This window comes from Erinaceus europaeus, chromosome 11 (assembly GCF_950295315.1).
Source record: "Erinaceus europaeus chromosome 11, mEriEur2.1, whole genome shotgun sequence".
Taxonomy (NCBI): domain Eukaryota; kingdom Metazoa; phylum Chordata; class Mammalia; order Eulipotyphla; family Erinaceidae; genus Erinaceus; species Erinaceus europaeus.
Genome location: NC_080172.1, coordinates 41,825,462 through 41,852,684, shown reverse-complemented (window position 1 = coordinate 41,852,684; position 27,223 = coordinate 41,825,462). Strand labels below are relative to the sequence as shown.

The 27,223-nt window shown below is 43.6% G+C and overlaps 1 protein-coding gene across 2 annotated transcripts in view; it reads left to right on the top strand.

Moving 5' to 3' along the window:
* Positions 1-25,736, top strand: part of NOL9 (nucleolar protein 9) — a 47,798-nt gene extending 22,062 nt beyond the window's left edge. For both annotated transcript variants that reach the window (XM_060201356.1, XM_007532771.3), the window contains 6 exons: positions 9,051-9,212; positions 9,939-10,236; positions 14,225-14,336; positions 16,933-17,110; positions 19,585-19,718; positions 20,633-25,736. In XM_060201356.1, coding sequence (XP_060057339.1) covers positions 9,051-9,212; positions 9,939-10,236; positions 14,225-14,336; positions 16,933-17,110; positions 19,585-19,718; positions 20,633-20,782 — 1,034 coding nt within the window. In that variant the 3' untranslated portion in view covers positions 20,783-25,736. The remainder of the gene's footprint in view (positions 1-9,050; positions 9,213-9,938; positions 10,237-14,224; positions 14,337-16,932; positions 17,111-19,584; positions 19,719-20,632) is intronic.
* Positions 25,737-27,223: the final 1,487 nt, after the last annotated feature.

Genomic DNA, 27,223 nt, shown 5'->3' with positions numbered 1-27,223 from the left:
TGGTGGGCAGGAACCCAGACAGGTTTGGAGTAATTCTGTGGAAAAATGCATGCGAAACCTCTCCCCGTGGTCAATAGGGGGTCAGACCCTTTCCAAATTTTATCGAATGGGTCTTTCCATTTGACCTTAATAGCTGGGAGGGTGGATGGTGTTTGCCAATGAAGAATAATAGGAGGTAGGTCTGAGTTATTGTAAATATTAAAGCGATTTAATGTAGTTAAGGCTTTTGCTAGCTGGATATTGGGGAGTTACATTCCTCCTTTATCTTTGTTTAATTGAGCCTTAAGGGTTTGATGGGCCCTCTCGACAATGCCTTGTCCCTGTGGATTATAGGGAATGTCTGTGGTATGAGTAATGTTCCAGAGGGAACAAAAAATTTTAAATTGTTTTCTGATAAACGTAGCCCCATTGTCAGTTTTCATTTGAAGAGGTAAGCCCATTACAGCAAAATAGGAGAGCATATGACTTATAAGCTTTTTTTTTTTTTTAAGAAAGGATTAATTGACAAAACCATAGGGAAGAGGGGTACAACTCCACACAATTTCCACCACCCAATCTCCATATCCCAACCCCTGCACTGATAGCTTTCCTACTCTCTATCCCTCTGGGAGCATGGACTCAGGGTCACTGTGGGTTGTAGGTGGAAGGTCTGGCTTCTGTAATTGCTTCCCCGCTGAACATGGGCATTGACTGGTCGGTCCATACTCCCAGTCTGCGTCTCTCTTTCCCTAGTAGGGTGAGTCTCTGGGGAAGCGGAGCTCTAGGACATATTGGTGGGGTCTTCAGTCCAAGGAAGCCTGGCCAGCATCCTGATGGCATCTGGAACCTGGTGACTGAAAAGAGAGTTAACATACAAAGCCAAACAAATTGTTGAGCAACCATGGACCCAAAGCTTGGAATAGTGAAGAGGAAGTGTTAGGGGAATACTCACTGCAAACTCTATTGTACTTCTGCTTTCAGGTATATATTTTGTAGTAGTTTATGGATACGTGTGAACATATGCTCTCTCTCACAGAAACTGGTTTATATCTAGGTTTTGGGGCTTTGTTAGAAAGTGAACCACCTGAGATGGAATTAGAGTATACTGTGAAAGGAAAGGTCTCACCCGAGTAATGAAACTGAAGGGTTGTCATTCCACACGTGAAATCTCTGGACACAGTCTGAAGTGAAGCATGTTGAGGTGGCAGTTGTTTTGTTGATTAGGTTGTGATAGGCAGATGCAATGTTATTTGATATGGATTGGGAGAGGCATATGGGAAAGTGGGCCCTATCCAGGGGTTCCAGGACTGGGGGAAGTAGAGGCTCTATAGTGGAGATGTGAGGTTCCTGCTGTAATTTGGTCAGGTCCTGCTTTTAGTTTCCCTTTCAAATCTTCTTCCTCAGCTTCTGTTGATGAGTGGGATCATCCCATACTCATCTTTATCTTTCTGACTTAGCTCACTTAACATAATTCCTTCTAGCTCTGTCCAAGATGGGTCAGAGAAGGTGGGTTCATTGTTCTTGATAGCTGCATAGGCTTATAAGCTTTTTAGAGCTTTCGTCTGAGCTGTCGCCCACATAAATTTAGAAAAGGTATAGAGACAAACACATTTTTTTGTTTGCCAAAGTTTGGTATGTGGGTGACACCGATTTGCCAAAGAGCATTGTCTTTTAAGCCTTGGGGGTTAACCCCAAGAGTTTGAATAGCAGGTGTTTTTATGAGACTTGCACAGGAAGAACATGTAGCAAGGATATGTTTCACTGTAGTAAAGGAACATTCGGAAATCAAGCTCGAAGGCCTTTAAGATTAACATGGGTTAGGGAATGAAAGTCAGCAGGATCAGAGACAGACTAAGAAAGTTCCTGTGGAGGCAAGGCGGTTAGCTGCAGCATTCCCTTCAGACAGGGAACCAGGAAGAGGGCTGTGGGAACAAAGGTGTTGAACTTACACTGGTTGGGTTCAAGAACAGAGCATAGAGGCAATTTGAATCAAGAGAGGGTAAAGTGGGTTGTCATCAATTTTCACATAAGAATGAGCAAGCCATGGAAGGAAGTTAACAGTATACACACTGTCAGAAAAAAGGTTGAAGGATTCTAGTACAGCTTTTAATGCAAGGAAAACAGCATAAAGTTCTTTGTACTGAGGGGAATTATCAGGAAGCTCAGTAAAGAGAGGTTTAGGGGATTGTTTGTCTGGGTAATATATAAGAGCAGCAGCTCCCTTTATTCTACCATCAGTGAAGACTGTAGGAGCAGAGGGGATGGGATCTTGAGAGAAAAGTTTAGGTACTAGTAGAGGCAAAAGAGGTAAAGAAGCTATCAAGTTATTAGAAGGAAAATGGTTATCTATTTGTCCTGGAAACCCCACTAAACTTACGGCAAAACGGGAATGATGGCGTATGAGCCACTCTGTATCTGTGAGAGAAAAAGGAAGAATAATTAAATCTGCTTCTTTCCCTAAGACCTGCAGAGACCTGTTTCTTCCTTGGCGAACCGTGAATGCTAACGCGTCTATCTCAGTGAGGAGTCTTGGAGCTCCGCCTACTGGTGTGTGAAGCCACTCAAGAACCCCATGGTTCTGCCACAGTGCCCCCACTACTGTGGGGGTGGAGTTAAAGATTAGAAGGTTTACCAGAGAGGAGGGGGAGAATCGAAAGAGGTGCATGTCCTGGAAGGCCTGGTTAACCCTTTCCAGTGCCAGGGAGGCCTCGGGAGTTAACATACGTTTTGAGGAGGGCTGTTTGTTTCCTTTTGACAGGTCAAACAGTGGTTGGAGACAGCTAGTAGGCAGATAAAGATACTGCCTAAGCCAATTTAAATTTCCAAGAAAACTTTGTAAAGAAGCAAGAGTAAGGTTAGAAGGAAAAGTAACACTAGATTTTAAGGGACGAATTTGTGTTAGAGAAATCTCTGAACCTAAGAAAGATATTGGAGGAATTAACTGTATCCTCTCAGGAGCTACATTAAGGCTGCTTTTCTTCAAGGCAGGAATGAGAAAATCACATAGGGCACAGAGATCTGTATCTAATTCTCCCCATATTAAGATGTCATCCATGTAGTGAAAAACATTAAGGACCTTATGAATATATGGGAAAAGGGCAGATTTAACAGCCTCTTGACAAATTGTAGGACTGTTGGCCATGCCCTGGGGCAGCACCACCCATTCAAATCTATCGGCAGGGCTGGCGTTATTAATAGACGGAACAGAGAAGGCAAAACGTTTACAGTCTTGCGGATGCAAGGGAATAGAGAAAAAACAATCTTGTATATCAATAGCTATGATTGGAATTCCTGTGGGAATTGCAGAAGCAAGAGGCAAACCCCTTTGGGGGGAGCCCCAGACCTGCATGGTTTTATTAACCGCAGGGAGATCTTGGAGGAGGTGCCATTTTCCCCAGCGCTTTTTAATCACAAAGATAGGAGTATTCCATGGGCTTCAGGAATGACGAATGTGTCCCAAGGACAACTGCTCTCGGATGAGCTCTTTTAAATTTCTAGCTTATCCCTAGAAATTTCCACCCAGACAGGCTCATTAGAAAGTCAGTCTAAGTAGGGAGTTTGGTTACGAACAGTGGCAGTTAGTATTGGGGGTGCTGATTAGATCTAGTTTTGCAGGAGCGGGTGTTACTCTCTGCAGAGCCATATGTGGATATCCTAACATCAAGACAATTCCAGAAGATCCCTGCCCAGTAGGTTGGTGCTAATATCAGCTACCAAAGGGCGGAAGTGTCTGGTAGTTCCTTCAGGGTCTTCCCACATGAGCAAATCTCGTGTGAGAAAGGCTTGGGTCAACCCTGCAACTCCATGTAAACGGGGTCCTGGGAGGAGTTCCCAATTCTGGGGAAACTCTGCTTGCCTTAAAATTGTCTTTTTTGTCCCCATGTCAATCAAACATTTAAAAGGAATATTGCCAATTCTTATTGTCATAGTAGGGTGACCTCGTTCTAAGACAGGAGTGGTCCAAAAAATCTCAGGCCCTGAATTTATACCATTCAGGGGCGTGCCATCTTTATGAAACTTGGACCAACAATCTCTCTTCCAATGAAAACCTTTCTGACATCTAGGACAAGGCGTTCGTGGCCTCTGGCTCCCTGACTGAAGGTGGGGTTGTCCTGACTGGAGGCGTGGTTGTCCTAACTGGAGGCGTGGTTGCGGCTTATCTGGACATTGGTTACGCCAATGCCCTTGGCGACTGCACTGAAAGCAGGCCCCGTTTTGATTATATGGGGTAACTGCATAAGCTTGTATCATAATGGGTGCCGCATAAGTGCCTGGTCTAAGTTCCTATGTCGCTAAAATCCAATTATCTGGGTGAGGCATGCCTGACGAAATTCCTGAATCATGCCATCCCAGACAATAGAATGCAGGAGGAGAGAGCGGACTTCAGGATTATAAATCTTTCTCTCTAAGGTTGACCACACCCTGGCAATGAAGTTAGCTAAGGATTCATCGGTTTCTTGGCGAAGGGAGTTAATGGGGACTGAGGCCTCTCCTGTGAATGGTGTTAACCTCTCCCATGCTTGTGTTGCGCAGATGTGTACCTGTTCAAAATAAACAACTGGAAACTTGGCTTCTGCCTGTTGAATTCCAGTTTCAAACTCTCCTGCTCCAAACAGTGCATCGAAATTCCATTCTAGCTGTTTCTGACTACTTTTCTGGGATTGTTTTGAGCATTCATCACGATATCATGCCTCCCATTGCAGGTAGAGGGGGTCTGGAAGCGCAGCAAGAGCTAAGTCCCTCCAATCTTGGGGGGTATTAAAGTGTTGGAAAAAGCCTCGTAAAATGGACTTGGTCCATGGGGCATGAAAGCCGTCCTCACTCACTGCCTGCCTGAGTTCACTGAGATCTTTGGAGGAGTATGGGTGCCACACCTGCGGGTTCTGTTTATTGGGGGCCACATTTACTGGGAAGGTGTGGACTTGGTTTGATGACAAGGTATTTCCCTTGATGACAAGGTAAGATAGGGAGAGAGACACCTGCAGTACTGCTTCACCACTTGCAAAGCTTTCCCCTGGGGACTTGGGGCTCAAACCAGGGTCCTTGTGCATTGTAACACGTACACTCAACCAGGTGTGCCACCACCCGTCCCCCAGGTGTCTCTCTCTCCATCTCCCCTTCCCCTATCAGTTTCTCTCTATCCTATCAAGTCAAATAAAATAAATATGAAAATTAAAAAAGACAGTAACTCCCCATGTGTGTAACCTAGATTTGAGCCCGGCCCCCACCCCATTGAAAGAAGTGTGGGAAGACGACTGCAAATGACCATCTCTCTCCTGACCTGGTCCCCTACAAAGAAGTTGTATGGAGTGGTCTCTTTTCAGTCTCTCTGTCTTTCTGCTTTTCTGTCTATCAAAAACAACACACAAAGGGAAAAAAAAAAGTAGCTTCCTTCTACTATTCTTCTAGGAACTTAGTAATCTCCAACCTCCTTTGTGTTCCTTTGAATTTGCCTATTCAAACTACCTCATGTAAGAGGAACAATACATCTACCTTACTGTGTCTACTTTTTTTTTTCACTAAGCATGTTTTCAAGGTCTGCCTGTATTGCGTATATCAAAATTTAATTTTTGGGTGGGGGTAGAGAGCATAATGGTTATGCAGAGACTCTCACACTTGAGGCTCCAAAGTCCCAGGTTCCCTCACACCACCATAAGCCAGAGCTGAGCAGTGCTCTTGGTAAAAATAATAAGATATTTTTTAAAAATTATTTTTTTTTTAATTTAAGAAAGGATTAATTAACAAAACCATAGGGTAGGAGGGATACAACTCCACACAATTCCCACCACCCAATCTCCATATCCCACCCCCTCCCCTGATAGCTTTCCCATTCTCTATCCCTCTGGGAGCATGGACCCAGGGTCATTGTGGGTTGCAGAAGGTAGAAGGTCTGGCTTCTATAATTGCTTCCCCGCTGAACATGGGCGTTGACTGGTCGGTCCATACTCCCAGTCTGCCTCTCTCTCCCTAGTAGGGTGTGTCTCTGGGGAAGCTGAGCTCCAGGACACATTGGTGGGGTCTTCAGTCCAGGGAAGCCTGGCCAGCATCCTGATGGCATCTGGAACCTGGTGACTGAAAAGAGAGTTAACATACGAAGCCAAACAAATTGTTGAGCAATCATGGACCCAAAGGTTGTAATAGTGGAGAGGAAGTGTTGGCGGGGGGTACTCACTGCAAACTCTAGTGTACTTCTGCTTTCAGGTATATATTTTGCAATAGTTTATGGATAAAAATTAATTTTTTATAACTCAGTTTTCAATTGAAAATCTATATCATATTTTGCTTATCTATTCCAACTGTTTATGTATCTGATGCCTAGATTTTGCCCATGCATTATTCCACAGCTCTGTATTAATATTCTATTTATTTATTTGTTTTGGATAGAGACAGAAATTGAGAGGGAAGGGATAAAGAGACAGGTACTGTATGCAGCACTATTTCACTGCCTGTAAAGCTTCCACCCTGTAGGTGGGGACTGGGGGCTTGAACCCTGGTCCTTGTTCACTGTAACGTGTGTGTTCTACCTGGTGTTCCACTACCAGTCTCTATTCCTTCTATTAATACTTCAAATAGAGGCTGAGACAGAGGAAAAGAGGGAGAGGCACCATATGTGGAGTTTCCATTGTTGCTGGGGCTTGAACCCTGGGCTGTTTCCATGGTAAGACATACTTCTGTTGGGTGAGCTTATCTATCCTTCTACCTTTTGTTGGACACTTGGATTGTTCCCACCTTTTAACTATTGGAAATAATGTACAAATACCTGTTTAAATCCTTGTTTTTTTTTTTTCTCTTTACATATGTAGGACTAGAATTGCTGGGTATTTATTGTCTCCAGGGTTATTGCTGGGACTAGGTGCCTGCACTGCGAATCCACTGCTCCTGGAGGCTGTTTTTTCCCCCTTTTTGTTGCCCTTGATTATCATTGTTATTATTATTGTTGTCATTGCTGTCGTTGTTGGTTAGGACAGAGAAATCAAGAGAGGAGGGGAAGACAGAGAAGAGGAGAAAAAGATAGACAGACCTGCTTCACCACTTTGAAGTGGCCCCCTAGCAGGTGGGGAGCAAGGGGCTTGAACCAGGATAATTGCACTTTGCACCATGTGCACTTAACCCTAATTATTTTTTTAATGAGAGAGAGAGAGAGAGAAGCAGAGAAAGAGAACCAGACATCACTCTGGTACATATGCCGCTATAAATCATACTTGGGACCTCATGCTTGGGAGTCCAACACTTTATTGACTATGGCCCCTCCTGGCCTGTTGCTGGCCAAACTTTTTTTTTTTTTTTTAAACCTCCAGAGTTATTGCTGGGGCTTGGAAGCCTGCACTATGAATCCACTGCTTCTGGCAATCATTTTTTTCATTTTGTTGTTGTTATGCTGTTGTTGTTGGATAGGACTGAGAAAAATTGAGAGGGGAGGGGAAGACAGGGAGAGAGAAAGACACCTGCAGACCTGCTTCACTGCTTGTGAAGCGACCTTGTGCTTGTGCCACGTGCACTTAACCCGGTGTGCCCCCACCCCAAACTTTTAAAAAATATATTTATTTATTTATTCCCTTTTATTGCCCTTGTTTTTATTGTTGTAGTTATTATTGTCATTGTTGTTGGATAGGACAGAGAGAAATGGACAGAGATGGGAAAGATGGGGAGAGAAAGACAGACACCTGCAGACCTGCTTCACTGCCTGTGAAGCGACTCCCCTACAGGTGGGGAGCTGGCAGCTTGAACCAGGATCCTTACTCGGTCCTTGCACTTGGCACCATGTGTGCTTAACCCAATGCACTACTGCCTGACTCCCTTTAATTAATTAATTTTTAAAATTTATTTATAAAAAGGAGACATTAGCAAAACCATAGGATAAGAGGGGTACAACTCCACACGGTTCCCACAACCAGCTCTCTGTATCCCATCCCCTCCTCTGATAGCTTTCCTATTTTTTATCCCTCTGGGAGTATGGACCTAAGGTCATTTTGGGATGCAGAAGATGGAAGGTCTGGCTTCTGTAATTGCTTCCCCGCTGAACATGGGTGTTGACTGGTCGATCCATACTCCCAGCCTGCTCTTCTCTTTCCCTAGTAGGGTTGGGCTCTGGGGAAGCAGAGCTCCAAGACACATTGGTAGGGTCATCTGTCCAAGGAAGTCTGGTCGGCATCATGCTAGCATCTGGAACCTGGTGACTGCCTTTAATTAATTAATTAATTAATTAAAAATATTCCCTTTTTTTGCCCTTATTGTTTTATTGTTGTAGTTATTATTGTTGTCGTCATTGTTGGATAGGACAGAGAGAAATGGAGAGAGGTAGAGAAAGATAGACACCTGTAGACCTGCTTCACTGCCTGTGAAGTGACTCCCTTGCAGATGGGGAGCCGGGGGCTCGAACCGGGATCCTTATGCTGGTCCTTGCACTTTACGCCATGTGTGCTTAACCCGCTGCACTACCGCCCGACTTCCCTTTAATTTATTTTTAATGACAGACACAGAGAGGTAGATACACAGAGAACAACCAAAGCACTGCTTAGCTTGGGCTTATGGTGGAGCTAGGGATTGAACCTGGAACTTTAGAGCCTCAGGTGTGAAAGTCTTTTGCATACCCATTATACTATCTCCCTATCCCCCACCACCATCCCCACCCCACCCCTTTTTTTTTTTTAATTTGATAGGACAGAGACATTAAGAGGGTAGAGGAGAGAGATGCTTGTGGTTCTTGCTTCACTACCTGTGAAGCTTTTCCCCATGCAGGTTTTTCCCCATGCAGGGTTTGAACCTGGTCCTTGTGCACTGTAATGTATGCACTTAACCAGGTACACCACCGCCTGGTCCTCCTTCAAAGATTTTTATTAGTGAATATGTCTAAACCACCTTTAACATAGTTTGTTTTTTAACTGGAGTACTGTTTGACTCTGGTTTATATTGGTGCTAGGGATTACATCTGGGATCTTTGGTGCCTCAGGCATAAAAGTCTTTGTATAACCATTATGCTATCTCCCAACCCACCCCTTAAAACTTAAGTATTTGTGGATTCTTGGTGAATACAATTGTAAATTCATTGTTCTGATCTTTTATTTTCTTAGGACCACCTTTCACCCACCAGAGAACACCTCAGAAAATGGTGTATTATGGGAAGCCATCTTGTAATAGCAGCTGTGAGAATTACATTGAGATCATAAAGTATGTGTTCAGCGCCTACAAGAGAGAGTCCCCTCTTATTGTCAACACAATGGGTTGGGTAACAGGTAAGTCTGTGGAGTCATGTCTGACAGGAAAGGATGAACATTTGTGAACTTTTAGCATTCCATCTGAAACCTAGGTTTTTTAATAGAGATAGTGAGAAATTGAGAGGGAAGTTGGAGATAGAAAGAGAAACAATGAAGTTGGGCGGTAGCACAGTGGGTTAAGCGCAAATGGCGTGAAGTGCAAGAACTGGCACAAGGATCCTGGTTTGCCCCTGGCTCCCCCCTTGCAGGGGGATCGCTTCACAAGAGGTGAAGCAGGTCTGCAGGTGTCTTTCTCTCCCCCTTTCCATTTTTCTCTGTCTTATACAACAAAGACAATATCAATAACTACAACAATAAAACAACAAGGGCAACAAAAGGGAAAAAATAGCCTCTAGGAGCAGTGGGTTTGTGGTGCAGGCACCGAGCCCCAGCAATAACCCTAGAGGAACAAAAAAAAAAGAAAGAAAGAAAGAAAGAAAGAAAGAAAGAACTGCTGTGCTCCTTCACTTTTCATGCAGGTGGGAACTGGGTGGGGGCTTAAACATAGGTCCTTGTGCATGGTAATGTGCACCTTTAACTGATGTACCACTGCTGGCCCCTAAAATCTAGTTTTGAAGAGGTTCTTACTGGTCATTGCATTTCTCATTAAGTACCAGTTTTTGGAAACTTTTCTATAGGAAACTGCTTCTGGGGAGGGTGGTAGTTTCAGTGAACTAATTGTGTTAAATGTTATTTTTTTCTCAGATGAAGGGCTTTTACTTCTTATTGATCTGATCCGATTGCTGTCTCCCAGTCATGTTATTCAGTTCGGATCCTCCCGAAGTCCGTACATGCCAGACCTCACCTCTGCCTATGTAGATGACATGGATGGCTTGTACACGAAAAGCAAGGCCAAAGTCAGAAACAGAGGTTATAATCTTCCAGAATTTGCAGATATTTTGGAGTTTGCTGATGAAGAAAAGGAAAGCCCAGTTTTTTTTACTGGGCATAAACTAATGTGTATTAAGGCAGAATTTATAATTAGAAAAACTTCAAGAAACAGGTAAATAAACTCTTATTCCTGGGGGTTCAATTTTGATCAATTTGACAGGGATTCTGTTCTTAATTTCTTTTTGTTTTTTTTTAGGGATTTAAAAAAAAAGATTTTATTTATTTACTAGTGAGAAAGATAAGAGGAGATAGAGAAAGAACCAGACATTATTCTCGTATATGTGCTGCCAGGGATTGAACTCGGAACCTCATGCTTGAAAGTCCCAACGCTTTACTCACTGCACCACCTCCTAGTTGGACCATAGGCTTATTTTATTTGTTATATGTGTGGGGAAGGGGTGCTCTTTCTTTCCCCTTTCCTTCCTTTGCTACCAGGGTTGTTGCTGGGTGTTATGCCTATATGATTACATATCAGGGTGGGGGACCTTTTTCTGTCAAGGGCCATTTAGAGATAACATCAGTTGAGTGCCATATTAAATTAACAATTTAAAAATTAGCACTTAATGTTATGAAAAAAGCTCCAGTTGACTTGACAAGATCAGATTAAATAATTTTGGTCAGCAGACCAGAGTTCCCCACCCTGTTCTATTTAAAAAAAAAAACAAACACTTATTTTATTTATGAGAAAGGGAAAGACATGCACAGAGAGATGGGGGTAGGGGGAGAGAGAGCAGATACACTAGAGCACTGCTCAGCTCTGGCTTATGGTGGTATAAGAGACTGAACCCCCACCACTGCTGTAGATAGAGGATGAAAGATGGAGAGAAAGAGCCAGAAGGAGAGACTATAACACTGCTCTGCTGCTTGTGCAGTTTCCTATTGCAGGCTCTTCCATGTGGTAATCCATGGTTCAAATGCAAGTTCTTGTGCATGGTAAAGTGTACCTTCTACCAGATGAGCCACCTGCCAGCTTATTCTAGGTCAAGTTTTTCAGACAGAAAAAAGAAACGAAGAGAGACACTATAGCACTGAAGCTTCCTATAGTGTGGTGGTAGAGGGGCTGGACTTGGACCTGGGTCATACCCAGCACAGAGCAAATGAGCTATCTTATCAACCTGTTAATTTGTTTATTGAGAAGGAGAGAGACAACCAGAGCATTACTCTTGCAAGTTTGGTGCCATGGACCTAACTCTAGACCTCATTTAGACATGTTAGGTACTTTTCTGTGCTACCTATCTGAAATGCTTAAATCTCCATCATATCAATTTTTTTTTTTTTTTTTGCCTCCAGGGTTATAGCTGGGACTCAGTGCCTACACTATGAATCCACTGCTCCTGGAGGCCATTTTCCCCTGTTTTGTTGCCCTTGTTATTGTTATTATTGCCATTGCTGTTGTTGTTTGGTAGCACAGAGAGTAATCGAGAGAGGAGGGGAAGGCAGAGAGGGGGAGAAAAAGACACCTGCAGACTTGCTTCACCACCCATGAAGCAGCATCCCTGCAGGTGGGGAGCCTGGAACTCGAACTGGGATCCTTGCACTGGTCCTTGTGCTTTGCGCCATGTGTGCTTATCTTGCTGCGTTACCACCTGGCCCCCCAATGTATTTTTTTCTTTTAATATTTATTTATTTCCTTTTGTTGCCCTGATTGTTTTTATTGTTGTAGTTATTGTTGTTGTTGGATAGGACAGAGAGAAATGGAGAGAGGAGGAGAAGACAGAGAAGGAGAGAGAAAGATAGATACCTTTAGACCTGCTTCACCACTTCAAGCGACTCCCCTGCAGGTGGGGAGCTGGGGGCTTGAACTGGGATCCTTACGCTGGTCCTTGAGTTTTGCGCCACGTGTGCTTAACCTGCTGTGCTACCACCCAACTCTTGTATTTTTTTTTTTTTTAAAGAAAGATTGTTAACACAAGCAAAGAGCGAAAACTACAGCATCACTCTAGAAATAGGACTTTGTATCTCATGCATGCAAGTCTGGTGCTCTGTCTTTTGTGCCACCTCCCAGGAGGCACTATCTTTTTGTCTGTATTTATTTATGAGAGAGAGAAGAGGCAGGCCATTCAGGCATATGCAGTAGTGAGAAGTGTACTCAGACCTCAAATCTGCAAGTCCAGTACTCTACTGATCCACCGTCTCCTTAGTTGGTGTTGCTTATTTTAAACACTGTTTATTACATGAGGAGAGAAGATTATAGTACTGCTCAGCATTAAGGCGGTACCGGAGATCATGTACTCTGGGGCCTTGGGTATACCAGTTAGTGCTCTTAACAGGCTGAGCTGTCCCTGGCTCTACCTGTTTTTTTCTTCCTTTTTATTTTATTTATTTACTTATTTTATTACAGGGCTATTGCTGGGGCTTGGTGCTGGCATTACAAATCCATCACTTCTGGTGGCTACCCCCCCTGCCCCCCATTTTATTTGATAGGACAAACAGAGAGGATGGGGAGGGAGAGAGAAAGATACTACAGACCTGCTTTACTGCCCATGAAGCATCCCCCTGCAGGTGAGCAGGGGCTCAAACCTGGATCCTTGTGCATGGTAATGTGTGTGTTCAACCAGGTGCACCACCCCCACCCCACCCCCACCCCACCCCCAAGTATTTATTACAGTCAGAAAATAATTCGTTTAGTAGACTCCACATGTTACTATGCACATAACCCTAGTTCAAGCCCTAGCACCACACGGGAACATAAGGGAATATCTTTCCTCCCTCTAAAAGTAAAAATTTGGGCAATTTAAGATTATACATCAGTATCAAGTAGGTTTGAGTGGCTCAGTTCCCCGTCTAATATGAAAAATAATGAAGTATTTCTCTCTTTTTAAAAATTTTATTTATTGTTTAACAAGGGCACTGCTCAGCTCTGGCTTGTGCTGGGATTGAATCTGGGACCTTTGGTGTCTCAGGCTTGAAAGTCTATTTGCATAACTTTTTTGCTATCTCCTTGGCTCCTTTTGATATTTTTTGTTTTGTTTGCTTTTAAATTTCTTTTCTTTTTTTAATATTTATTTTTATTTATTCCCTTTTTGTTGCCTTTGTTGTTTTATTATTGTAGTTATTATTGTTGTCGTTGTTGGATAGGACAGAGAGAAATGGAGAGAAGAGGGCTTCGGAGAGAAAGACACCTGCAGACCTGCTTCACCACTTGTGAAGCAATTCCCCTGTAGGTGGGGGGCTGGTGGCTCGAACCAGGATCCTTATGCTGGTCCTTGCACTTTGCACCATCTACACTTAACACGCTGCGCTACTGCCCGACTCCCTCCTTTCTTTCTTTTTAAAAAATATTTATTAATCACTGGATAGAGACAGAAAATTGAGAAGACAAGGGGACAGAGACATCTACAGCTCTGCTTCACCATTTGTGAAGCTTTTCCCCAGAGCCTTGAACCTGAGTCCTTGTGCACTGCAATGTGTATGGTTAGCCAAGTGAGCCACTACTTGGCCCCTAGTGATTTTATTAATGAGAAAGGAGAGAGAGAGAAAGAGAATCAGGTAGGTACATACAATGCCAGGGACTAAACTCAAGACCTCACACTTCTATTCATTTGTGCTACCTCCTGGATTGCTCTTCTAAAATCAATTTTTTTAAAAAAAGAAATATTTATTTATTCCCTTTTGTTGCCCTTATTTTATTGTTGTAATTATTGATGTTGTTGTTGGGTTAGGACAGAGAGAAATGGAGAGAGGAGGGGAAGACGGGGCGAGAAAGACATCTGCAGACCTGCTTCACCGCCTGTGAAGCAACTCCCCTGCAAGTAGGGAGCCGGGGGCTCAAACCAGGATCCTTATGCCAGTCCTTGCACTAAAATCATTTCTTACTACAGTTTTTATGAGGGAGAAAGGTAAAAGTACTGCTCAGTTCTAGTGGATGCAGTGCCAGGGATTGAACTTGGCACGTCAGGCATATGAGTCTTGTGTTCTATTGCTGAACTCTAGCTAGCCCTGAAAGAATGTGTTTATACTTCTTGTTTTTCTGATGGGTTTCTGATGGGTTTTACCTGGGTCCTGTGTGAAAATAACTAATAAAATGACATATTTACTATTTTTGAGTGCTGCATGGATGTGTGTGGTAAAGCTATACTTACCTCTGGTTTACTTTTCAGAGAGACATACAACAAAATTCTTCGTGGTTTGGCAGTGTTAGGTTACCTTGGCAAACTGCAACCTCCAGTGCCAAAACCACTTTGTCCCTTACACGGTCTGACACCTTATCAGGTAACCTGGATTTGCGTGTGTGTTTGGGGGTGGGGAGGTCGTCTTTACTTTGTTTACCTTAGACACACTTCTGTGATACCCTGTGTCTGTAACACTGCTCATTCTCTCCTCAGATCAGTCCTCTGGAATAAGTTCTATAACATTCCCTCTTGTGTAAATGGGACAAACCCTGGTGCACATGGCTGAGTTGGGTTTGAGCTAGGATCCCAGCTCCTGAGTCTGTTCTTAGCATTGCATTGTGCTGGGTTAACTGGAGCTGCTCTGATTAAGAATGTTCTTGGTGCTGGTCAGATAGGTCACCTATAGGGTACCACCTACCTTGCCTTCCAACCCATTGTACACTTGGGGAGACTATGATATCAGGGAATGCTTTGGTGCTGTGGTGTCTCTTCCTTTTTCTCAGTTGCTGGGTTTTTTTCCCTGAAAAAGAGCAGTGAAATCAGGCATGCAAGTATGTTCTTTTAACCAGGGAGGTAGCTAGAGCATAGCATAGCTAGAGCATAAGACCTCAACACTGAATATGTTGTACTCTGGTTCTTTCTTGTAAAATAGATGATTTATTTTATTTTATTTTATTTTATTGCCTCCAGGGTTATTGCTGGGACTCAGTGCCTGCACTAGGAATCCACTACTCCTGGAGGCTATTTTTTTTCCTTTTGTTGCCCTTGTTTATCATTCTTGTTATTGCTGTCATTGTTGTTGCATAGGACAGAGAGGAGGGGAAGACAGGGAGGAGAAAGATAGATACCTGCAGATTTGCTTTACCTCCTGTGAAGCAAGGTAAAGTCCTGGCACCAAAATACAAAATGAAATATTGTAATTATCCAGAAAGTTCCATGTTAAAGGTAGTCTGCTATCTTGTGTTCCAGGATTGTAAACCTTTTTTTTTTTTTTTTTTTGGCCACTGGGCTTTCATAACTCCAGGTTGACTCTCATCACCCCTCTACCCCACCCCTATTCCCACTCCAATACAGAGGAGAGAGAGAAAGAAATTATACTGGGAGTCAGGTGGTAGTGTGAGCTCACGTGGTGCAAAGTGAAAGGACGGGCATAAGGATCCCGGTTCAAGCCCCTGGCTCCCCACCTGCAGGGGAGTTGCTTCACAGGCGGTGAAGCAGGTCTGCAGGTGTCTTTCTCTGTCTTCCCCTCCTCTCTCCATTTCTCTCTGTCCTATCCAACCGTGACGACATCAACAACAATAAAAACACCAAGGGCAACAAAAAGGAAATAAATAAATTCATAAAAAATTTTAAAAAAAGGTTGTACTGACTGAAGTGAGGGCCAGGCTTAAACTTGGACTAAGTGCATGGCAAAGTAGGTGCATTACCCAGGTGAGATGGTTTGCTGGCCCATTTTTTTTTCTGTCTAACTTTTATTAGGACAGAAATTGAAAGAGGAGTGGGAAATAGAGAGGGGGAGAGAAAGATACCTGCAGACCTGCTTCACCATTTGTGAAATGTGCTTGCTGCAGGTAGCATGTAGGGAGGGGCTCAAACCTTGTGTCTTGTGCTTGGTGATATGTGCACTTACTGCCTGGCCCCCACCCCCATTTTCTTTTTTATATTAAATTCTCTATTATTGCTTTTATGTTTACTAGAGCACTGGTCAATTCTAGCTTATGGTGATGCTGATGATTGAACTGGGAACTTAGAGCCTCAAAGTCATTTCCATAGCTAATATGTTATCCTCCCAGCCCACCATTCTAGTTTGTTTGTTTGTTTGTTTGTTTATGAGAGAGGCATATACAGACCAGAGTACTGCTCAGTTTTGGTTTATAGTGGTGATGGGAATTGAGTCTGGGACCTCAGAGCCTTAGCATGGAAGTCTTTTGCATAACCATTATAGCGTCTTCCCAATCCCCCATTCTCTTTTTTTATTTTATTTAAACTATTAATGGGTTGAAGGAGAGAACCAGAACATTACTCTGATAGGTGCCATGGACTGAATGGGACCTCATGCTTAAGAGTCCAGAATTAAATCCACTGTGTCACCTACCAGACTGCATTATCCCCCCTCCACTACCCTTCCTTTCCCCTTCCCCTTGCTTTCTTACTTTCTTTCACAGTGACAACATCAAGACAGATAGAGAGGGAGAAACCATAGCACCAAAAATTCCTTCAGTGCAGCAGGGCCTGGGTTTTAACCTGGCCATGTACATGGCAAAGCAACACACTACCCAAGTGAGCTTTTTTGCTGGTCCTCTCACCCCTGTATCTTAAAAAGAAAGAAAGAAAGAAAACCTCCTCTGGTAGTGGAATGGTGCAGATGTGAAGCTTGAGGTGGGTGGAGGCAAAAAAAATTAAGGGGCTGGGCTGTGGCACACCTGGTAGAGCATACATGTTACTGTGCACGATGACTTATGTTCAAGCCCTATCCTCGTCTCCTGGGGGTATGCTTCATGTGCTGCTCTCTCCTTTTTTTTTTTTCTTTCTGTTTCTCTTTGTCTGTATCAGAATAAAGGAAAAACAAAGTCTGTGGGGATCTGTGGAGTCATATAGGCACTGAGCCCCCAAAATAACCTCAGTGGTTAAAAAAGAAATTGGAAAGTAGTCTTTCAGATAAAGTGAACCAAGGAAGATAAAAATTGTTTTTGCAGGTCCCTTTCAATGCAGTAGCACTCCGGGTCATTCACTCTGATGTTGCTCCTACCCACATATTATATGCTGTGAATGCCAGCTGGGTTGGTCTCTGCAAGATCCTGGATGATGTCGGAGGATACACACGTGGGCCCATCCTCCTTGCCCAGACTCCAATCTGTGACTGTGTAGGGTTTGGTGAGTAAGAATAAAACATGTCTGTGAATCTCTGAAATTGACCCAGTTCTTTTCTTTTATTTTTTTAATACTTTTTAATTAATTTATTATGGATAGAGACAGACAGAAATTGAGAAGGGAGGGGGATACAGAGAGGGAGAGAGACAGAAAGACATCTGCAGGCCTGCTTCACCACTCATGAAGCCTTCCCCCTGCAGATGGGGACCAGGGCTTGAACCTGGGTCCTTGTGCACTGCAGTGTGTGCACTTAACCAGGTGCGCCACCACCTGGCCCTCAATTCTTAAACTATAAATAGTTGGGTGCGGGGCTGTTTGTTTTTTGAGTATTGGGACCTATACTATTCCCAGGCCAACTTTTTTTTTTTTTATTCTTCTATTTCAGATAGAAATAACACACACACACTTTTTTTTTTTTCTTTGCCTCCAGGGTTATTACTGCTCCTGGTGGCCATTTTTTCTTTTTTTTTTGTTGGATAGGACAGAAGTTGAAAGAGGAGGGGAAGATAAGGGGGAGAGACAAATACCTGCAGACCTGCTTCACTGCTTGTGAAGCAGCCCTCCTTGCAGGTGGGAAACTGGGGACTTGAACTGGGATCCTTGCACTGGTCCTTGCACTTAACCTTGCACCATTGCCCGGCCCCCTAACTTTTTACTTTTTATTGATAGAACAGAGAGAAATTAAGAGGAAGTAGGGATAGAGAGGAGACTATAGACTGCTCTGCCACTCATGAAATTTTTCCTTTGCATGATGCTCCCAATATAGTGCCATCCTTGTACATGATGAAGTGTGAGCTCCTTCACTTCACTCTTTTTTATTTCTTTTTCTGTTTTTGGCTATTCATTGAGAGAGAGAACTAGCGCATCATTCTGGCACATCTGATGCTGGGGATGGAATCCAGGACCTTGTACTTGAGAATCCAGTGTTTTGAGTCAGCCAGATAGCTCACTTGGGTAATGTGCTTGCAATATCTGGACCTCAGTTCTTTTTATTTTTTAATTAAAAAATTTTTTAAAAATATTTTTCCTTTTTGTTGCCCTTGTTTTATTATTGTAGTTATTATTGTTCTTGATGTCATCATTGTTGGATAGGACAGAGAGAAATGGAGAGAGGAGGGGAAGACAGAGGGGGAGAGAAAGACACCTGCAGATCTGCATCACCGCTTGTGAAGCAACACCCCTGCAGGTGGGGAGCTGGGGGCTCGAACCGGGATTCTTATGCCAGTCCTTGCACTTTGCACCACATGCACTTAACCCGCTGCGCTACCGCCCGACTCCCCCTGGACCCTAGTTCTTTCCTCACCCCATGCACTGAGGGAGGCTTCAGTGCTCTGGCGTTTTTCTTTCTGTCTTCTTTCAAAAAGTCAGCCTGGGGCACTGGGCAGTGGCACATTGAGTTGAGCTCACACATTAACATGCACAAGGACCTGGGTTTGAGCCCCCACTCCCTACCTGTGGGTGGGAAACTTCACGAGCAGTGAAGCAAGTCTACTTACCTACCCACCCCCATTTCCTCTCTTTCTTATCAAATAAGAAATAGAAAGGAAAAAAATGGCCACTGGGAGTAGTGAGTTTGTAGTGTTGGCACCAAGCCCCAGTGATAACCCTGGTAGCAATAAAAAATAATAATAATAATCAGCAGAGCCACAGTGATGACCAAAAAAAGTGAGATTTATTTGAGGAGAGAATTTGCTCAACTCTGTCCAGGTAGTGCTATGATTGAACCTGTAGCCTCTGGGGACACAGGCACTTAGTTGATTTTTCTTTTTTCTGGTAGCTTTTTATTTTTATTTTTTGCCTCCAGGATTATTGCTGGGGCTCGGTGCCTGCACTGGGAATCCACTGCTCCTGGAAGCTATTTTTTCCCTTTTGTTGCCCTTTTTATTTATCATTGTTGTTGTTGATGATGTTGTTATTGCTGTCGTTGCTGTTGTATAGGACAGAGAGAAATCGAGAGGAAGGGAAGAAGTGGGGGGAGATAGACAACTGCTGACCTGCTTCACTGCTTGTGAAGTGACTCCCCCCTGCAGGTGGCGAGCCGGGATCCTTAATGCCAGTCCTTGTGCTTCGCACAATGTTCTACCGCCCGGCCCCCAGTTGATGTTCTAAGAGGCTGAGCTCTCTTCCTAGCCTGCACTTCATAGGTTTCTCTAGCATCCCAACCACCACTAGGCTCTAGATTCTTCTAAGAGAATTGCTTGGGTTCCTGCCTTCCCCCTTCCCAGTCCAGCCTCCATTTATGGCATCCAGTCCACCAGAAGGTCTGAACCATTGTCGTTTCTGCACAGTATCATATGAGAAAGAGAGCCAGAGCAGTACTCTGGTACATGTGGTACCAGGGAACAAACTGGCACCTTGAGACTTGCAAGTCTACCAGTTGAGCTACCTAAAACTTATTTTAAAAGCATTTACACAGTTCTGAGTAGTGGGGAACTTTGATATCTTTCTCAAAAGGGTGACTTTTGTGTATTTTGAAGGAATTTGCAGAGGGATCGACATGGAGAACAGGCTTTACCACATCCTCACTCCTGTGCCCCCTGAGGAGTTACGAAATGTGAATTGTCTGCTGGTGGGAGCCATTTCCATTCCACAGTGTGTCTTCCAGTGCCAGGTGAGGATGATCCCTGGAGGGTGACTCCCAGCCCCGCAGGCAGCAGAGAAAGTGAGGGCCTGAGCTTGGTTGAGAGTCACTGGAGCAGGCTGTCAGGTTTGGGAAATTTACACTTTGTTTTAGAGGCTGATGAGGCAAGATGGGCCAGCAGGAAGGCCTCAGAAACCCAAATTGCTCATGGACACTTGACCAGGAACCTATAGAAAAGATCTGCCTCAGGCGGGGGAGATAGCATAATGGTTATGCAAACAGACTCTCATGCCTGAGGCTTCAGGTTCATTACCCCATACCACCATAAACCAGAGCTGAGCAGTGTTCTGGTGTTTCTCTCTGTTTTACTCTTCCTCTGCATCTCTCAAAAATTAAATAAAATATTTTAAAAAAAGGAAAAGGCATCAGAATTCCTTAGAAAGGAAGAGAGACAGAGAGAGAGAGAGAGAGAGAGAGAGAGAGAGAATCTGCCTCAGAATTAGGATTTGGGAATAGGAGCAGAGGCAGCGGTGGCCATCCCAGGGTGATCCCTTCCTGCGAGATCTTTAGGTGCACACATGAGAAGGTCTTACTGACCAAGCTTATCATTTGGCCTCAAAGAAAAATTAAGGGTTCTGAGTAGCCTGAGGTGTCAGTGGGTATTTCCACCCTCCTTACCTGTTCATTTTACTTGTTTGGGGGAGAAACCCACAATTACCTGTTCTTGTGCTGTTTAGGGTGTGTTTAGATTGGAAGCAGCCACTTGTGCTCCTGGCTATTGCTCTGAGTGGGCCCTTTTCAGGAAGGGCAAGAGTGTAAGGACCTTGCTCAAAGTCCATGTTCATGCTCTCTCTTCTGGGGAAGTAATGCAGTATTGCATACCACTCTTGGTGGAATGTGGAATGTTTATATATATATATATTTTCTCCACATTTGCATTTCAGCAAGGACTGGAAGGAACAATGCCTTATGTCACAACAGATTATAATTTTAAACTTCCTGGAGCTTCAGATAAAATTGGAGCAAGAGAAGGTAACAAGAAACCTCAAGAGAAACTACACCCCAAACGTAAATTTTATCGAAAAACAAAATGATACTGATGATTTTAATAAGAAAGCGATGGCCTTGGTCTCCAGCTGACGTCAGCAGATGGATGGGTTTCTATGGCTTCAAAGGGAGCTACATAAGTACATAGTAAACAGTGCTTCTTCTGGAACACCGGCCTGTTGATTGGAAATTTAAGTTCCTTTCCTCTTAAGCTACATGACCTAAAGTTTTGCTCAAGTCTTCTGTGTTTTTTATCATGATGCTATTTTCTGAAGAGGTAAAAGCAACAGGAAAAGTTTGTATGTCACTACAGTATTGAATTGGGTCCATTCGTCAAAAATTCTCCAAGGACCTGGCTGTTGGAATCTGGATAAAAGTAGGGAACCTGGGACCACCAAAACATACCAAGGAGAAAGAAGGGCTGTCCAACAGGACTGAACCATAATAAGGTGTGAGTGAGGATCACCGTGTACAGACTAGGGCCTCCTGCCAGGCTGACTGGGGTCTGCCTGTGGGACACGCATGGCACTCCTCCTCCTTAACTTCTTCTATGTGGGTTGAATGGTAGAAGAGTATGTTGAGTATGTTTGTAATCAATGTAATCAAGGTTTAATAGATAAAAAATTGGACTTGGAAAAATAAAAACTATGTTTTATTGGCTTTTTTTTTTTTTTTTTTTTTTTTTTTTTGGTCATTGCTGGAGTTTTGCTGCTGTGGGCCAACTTTTACAAAGAAGAGACACCACCAAAGCTTCCTTCAATGCCACAGTATTTGTGAAGCAGGGGCTCAAACCTGGGTCATGTACTTGGTAAATCAGACACCCTTCCAGGTGAGCTATCTGACTGATCCTCCACTGTATTTTATTGTAGTACTGGAGATAGGTCAAATTCAAGGTCTTGCATGCACTCCCCACCACTAGGCCACCTCCCTGGCCTAATTTTTTATTTCATTTTTTTATGACAGAGTGAGATAGGGCACAAAGCTCTGATTCATATTCCATGGAATTTTCTTCTCTGTGGCTCTTGTGAGCTACCAGGGAACTGAATCTGTGCATGTAAGGCAGGTGCTCTGTCACTGAGTCCCCTCTCGTACCGTAACTTTGTTTTAATCTGATGGCCTTAAGTTGAAGAAATTGCTCTCAAGTCCAGAAGCCTCTTCTTAGGCCAAACTTTAAAACTCTTTGTGCTAATTTACTTCTCATCTGAGAGTGAAGACTCAGTCAGCCATGTATTCATTCAACTGTTAGGGAGAAGTCCTGGTAGAACAATTTGTGAAAAGCTCTCATCTCGACTTTGGGCAGCTGGCCATGAACTTTCACACATATGAGAATAGCTCTGCTTCTTAGAGCTTTCTGCTGGGGCACAGGAAACTGGTGAGGTAGCTATCCTGCCAGATGATTTTGGAACACAATGGGAATCCATTCTTCTCTCTGATGACCATGATTGTCTACCTTCCAGATGTGGAAATGGCTTTGTTAAACAATGATTTTGTCCAGTCCTATCATTTCTGCATTTAGGACACACACACAAACTGAGGCAATGTTTCAGATTGGTACTGTAACTTTCAGCATCCTAGCAGACCTGTTTAAGGATGTTGTGATGTGTGGGTTTGACATTTATGCTCATAGAAACTACCAATTACTGTGGTCAGTGTTCTTGTGCCCCACAGCTTCTAGAAACACAGCAAGGACTTAACAAATACACACAGAAACCCTTGCCACCCTCCAGGGTTAGTTTGGATAGTCTAGAGACCATTTAAGATCTTTTTTCTTTTTTTTTTTTTTTAACTGCCACCAGCATTATTCCTGGAGCTCAGTGCTAGTACTGTGAATCCACTGCTTTGGGTGGCCTCTGCTTTTGGTGGGAGGAGATAAGAAACAGAAATTGAGGTGGGAGACCAGATAAGGAGAGAGGAGGACGCCTGCAGCACTGTTCCGCCAGTCATGAAGCTCTTACCTGCAGGAGGAGATGGGGGTTGGACCCAGGGCCTTGCTCATGGTGATGTCCTCTCTACTGAGTGTGCTACTTCCCCAACCCAAACTCTGATTTCTTATTTGCCTTCTTTTTTTTAATTGCTTACCAGAACCTTGTGCTTGCACAGTGCCACTCTTCCTGGCATACTTTTCTTTCTCAGTCACACAGGAAGAAATTGCAGCTGCTCCACCGTGCATGGTGCTTTCACCTAGGTCCTTGTGGAAAATTTGTTCTCTGCTGGATGAGTTCTCTCCCAGCCCCAGTTGCCTCTTATTTATACCAGCATTCAACTTGTACATGTTTTAAGGGTTTTAACAGAGTTTCACCTTCAACTTCATGCTTCCTTTCCCAACTTGTTAACAGCTTTACAGTTGGATCATAGCAGCTAGTCTCAGAAATTGGTGCAGGCTTGCCCTCCACTTAATTTCATCAATTCTCTTCAGCCTGTCAGTAAGGAAACTAGTGTTGCCACTAGAGGGCGTCCTTAGGCACCATTTAGATGGCTCTGTAGGGCCACAGCTGGCTAAGGGTTTAAATTCTGCAGTTTCAGAACTGGACTCTGGCCTCTGGCCAGCTGTGGCAATGCTGGTCAGACTGGCATGGACATTATCCACCTCAGGTGTCTCTCCATTCAGTTCTCAATACCAGTGGTTGTGACTTTTGCTTTTTTTTTGTAGTGAGTGATGGATAGTTACAACGAGCTCAATATTGGAGTTGTTCCCTGTAGACTTTTTTAAAAAAATGTTTATTTTATTGAGGAGAGATACATAGACCAAAGCACTGCTCAGCTCTGGTTTATGGTAGTACTGGAGATTTAACCTAGGACCTCAGAGTTCCAGGCATGAAAGTCTCATTTTTTTGGTGTCATTTCCAAAGGAACATGCTTATTTTACTTATTTTCTTAGTTATCTTTATTTATTTATTGGAGAGAGACAGCCAGAAATCATTAATTATCTTTATTTATTTATTGGATAGAGACAGCCAGAAATCAAGAAGGAAGGGGGTGATGGAAAGGGAGAGAGACAGAGAGACACCTGCAGTACTGCTTTACCACTTTCAAAGCTTTCCCCTGTGGGTGGGGCGTGTGTACTCAAACCCAGGTCCTTGTGCACTGGAAGATGTTTTCAAGCAGGTGCACCACCCAGTCCCACATAGGCTTATTTTAAAGAAATAAGGAACAAGACTTAGAATATGAAAGTGCTTAGTTGCCAGTTTTGTGGTTCTTTAAAATTATGTTTTTTAGAGAAAACTCAAAAAAGTATTATAAAATGACAAGATTTCCTTTTTAAAAAAAATTTATTTATTTATTGGATAGAGACAGCTAGAAATTGAGAGTGTAGGGGAGATAGGGAAAAAGAGAGACACCTGCAGCACTGCTTCACCACTTGCAAAGCTTTCCCCCTACAGGTGGGGACCGGGGGCTCAAACCTGGGTCCTTGAGCACTGTAACGTGCACTCAACCAGGTGTGCCACCACGGAGCCCCAAGATTTCCTTTTTTTTTTTTCTTTCCTTTTTTTACCAGAGCACTGCTCAGCTCTGGCTTATGATGGTGCAGGGGATTGAACCTGAGATGTTCAAGCCTCAGGAGTCTCTGCATAACATTATGCTGTCTGCCCTTGCCCTAGAATTGTCTAAATTTTTTTTTTTTTTTTTTTTTGAGACAGAACCAGACCATCATTCTGGGATACACCTGGGGTCAAATTTAGGACCACCCATGTAAGGTTAGCACTCCACCCACAGTACTGCCTGCTGTTTCTCCTCTCCTTCCTTTCCCTTCTTTCTGCCCCCACCCCCTTCCCTCTCTACCAGAGTACTGCTTGTGGTGGTAATGAGGATTGAACCTGAGTTTTGGGAGCCTCGGCCATGAGGGTCTTTTTGCTTAACTATTATGCTATTTCCCCCACTGTCCTTTTTTTTTTTTTTTTTTTTAAGATTTGGATACCAGTGGCCTGGGAAGGTAAAACAATGGGTAGAGTGCCAGTCTTACAAGCAAGAAGTCCACTCAAAGCCAGACTATGCCTGAGCTACTCCCTCAGATTTTTTTTTTTAAATATTAAAAGAAGATTTGGATGGCAGTATATAGTGATTGTTAAGACTCCAGGCCGGGAGTCAGGCGGTGGCTCAGTGGGTTAAGCGCACGTGGCGCAAAGCACAAGGACCGGCGTAAGGACCCCAGTTCAAGCCCTGGCTCCCCACCTGCAGGGGAGTCGCTTTACAAGTGGTGAAGCAGGTCTGCAGGTGTCTTATCTTTCTCTCCCCCCTCTGTCTTCTTCTCCTCTCCATTTCTCTGTCCAACAACAACGAGATCAATAACCACAACAATGTTAAACAACAAGGGCAACAAAGGGAAAATAAATATATATGTAACAAAAAAGAAAAATATTTAAAAAAAGGCCTAGGGGTTGAGCAGTGGTAGAATGTACACATTACTATGTGCATGGACCTGGTTTTTGTCCCTGGTCCTTGCCTGTAGTGAGGAAGCTTCATAAGTAGTAAAACAGTGCTGCAGGTGTTTACACTCTCTCTATCTCCCCCTCCTCAGTTTCTCTGTCCTATCTAGTTTTAAAAAAGGGGTGGAGGGAAGCCATTTTTCCCACATTTTTGTTGCCCTTGTCATTATTATTGTTATTGCTGTTGTTGGACAGGACAAAAACGAGAGATGGGGAGAGTGAAGTGACCCCATGCAAGTGGGGAGCTGGGGGCTCAAATGGATCCGAATCCTTGGCACCATGTGTGCTTAACCCAAAGCACTACCACCCAGCCCCCTGGTGGCAACTTTCAAAAAGACTGTAGGCTTGACTCTTGTGTTCAAATCTTGGCTTGGCACTAGCAATAGAATGAGGAAGTGCATCATCAGTTAGCTACTTTAAAGGGTAATTGTTCCTCCTTCAGATCCCTGTGTGATGGGTACCTGAGGCTTCGTCTCTGAAAGATACAGCAGTCTCTCCCTTGTGTGTGACTGATTAGCCCTGTCCTCTAGAAGGCAGGGAGCAGACTTTCTCACAGGCATGTTGGGACACTGCAAAAACCGAATGTTTAAATCTATAGCCATTTTACTCAACAGGTTCACCTTAAAGCCGTCCCTGCTTGTGGAAATGACTTCATTGATTACCCATTCCAGGAAGCTTTCCGTAAACCTCCATATTGTGCTTTTTAAATTTAAACAGTCCACTGTGTGGAGGATGCTCTCTAAGTCTCACCACTTAGAATCATTGTTACTCCTTGGTGACACCTCTCTGGTATTTCTCTGAATGCATGTCTTATTTTTTGTAAAATTGGTGTCTTTATGGTTTTCTACTCAGCTATTTTTACTTAACATGTGAACATCAATAAATATCTTTGAGAAGATGGATTTGTGTGGTTTTATTGGATATATATATATAATTTTATTATAGGAAATGAAAGCCATTGACTGAGGACGAGTGGTGGTGCACTTGATTGAGTGCACACATTGCTGTGTGTGGATCTGGGTTCTTGCCTAGCTCCCCACCTGCAGGGAGGAACCTTCATGAGTGGTGAAGCAGATCTTCAGGTGTCTCTCTGTCTCTTCCCATCTCAATATCTCTCTATCCTATCTAATAAGAATAAAGCCTTTGAGAGCTTACAGTAGGCAGTTATATTTGCTTTATATTTGTGAATCTTGGAATTTCATCTCTGGTACCATATGAACAAATAAATAAGGAATTACAGCAAAAATAATTGGGGTAAAATAATAGAAAGGAGGTTAGTGAAGTCTGGGTGCTACAGCAGCAGAAGTGGGGAATTCCAGCAAATACCTGGGCTTCTGCTATCTTAGTATTAAGTTCATGGGAGTTTTTCTGTTTGGGTGCAAGTGTGTAAGAAATGTTGTGTCTTCTAGGCTGTATTTGAGAATATTTAAAAAAAAAAATTGGCTGAGAACATAATGGTTATGCAAAAGACTTTAATGCCTGAGGCTCCCAAGTCTAGGTTTAATCCCCAGCACCACCATAAACCAGAGCTGAGTAGTGCTCTGGGGGAAAAATGTGAAGATTGGGCCTGTATCTGCCTCTCAGCCCTCAGCCTGGCAGAGCACATGGAACTTGGCTGACAAGCTGAGACTCAACAGTGGCTAAAATAAATATGGGGGCCATCTGTGCAGTAAAGGGGGGAAGCCACGTGGTACTTGGGGCCTCTTTGTACGACTTTGCCAGGAAGAGTGGGCTTGGGGAGGGGGAAGGGCATCAGGAAGAAGGCACTTGGAGTTGAGAGGTGGCAGATTCAATCTGAAAATGCTAGGAGCTGAGTAAGCAAAGTCTTGGCTAACAGCTGAGCCAGACAGAAAAAAATGTTAGGCTGGGAAGCCTAGGGTTGCCCTAACAACCAGCCCTGTTGCTGCTCTGGCGCTGTGCAGTAGACTGTGGCTTGGGTATTTCTGATGCTTTGCAAAATGCTGAACTTCCTAGTTAGAAAGGTCTGCTGGGCAGAGAGGATCCCTTAGACTTCCTTCTTGCCCAGGAGTCTATGGGAGGCTACTGCTGGAAGTTGGGATCCTA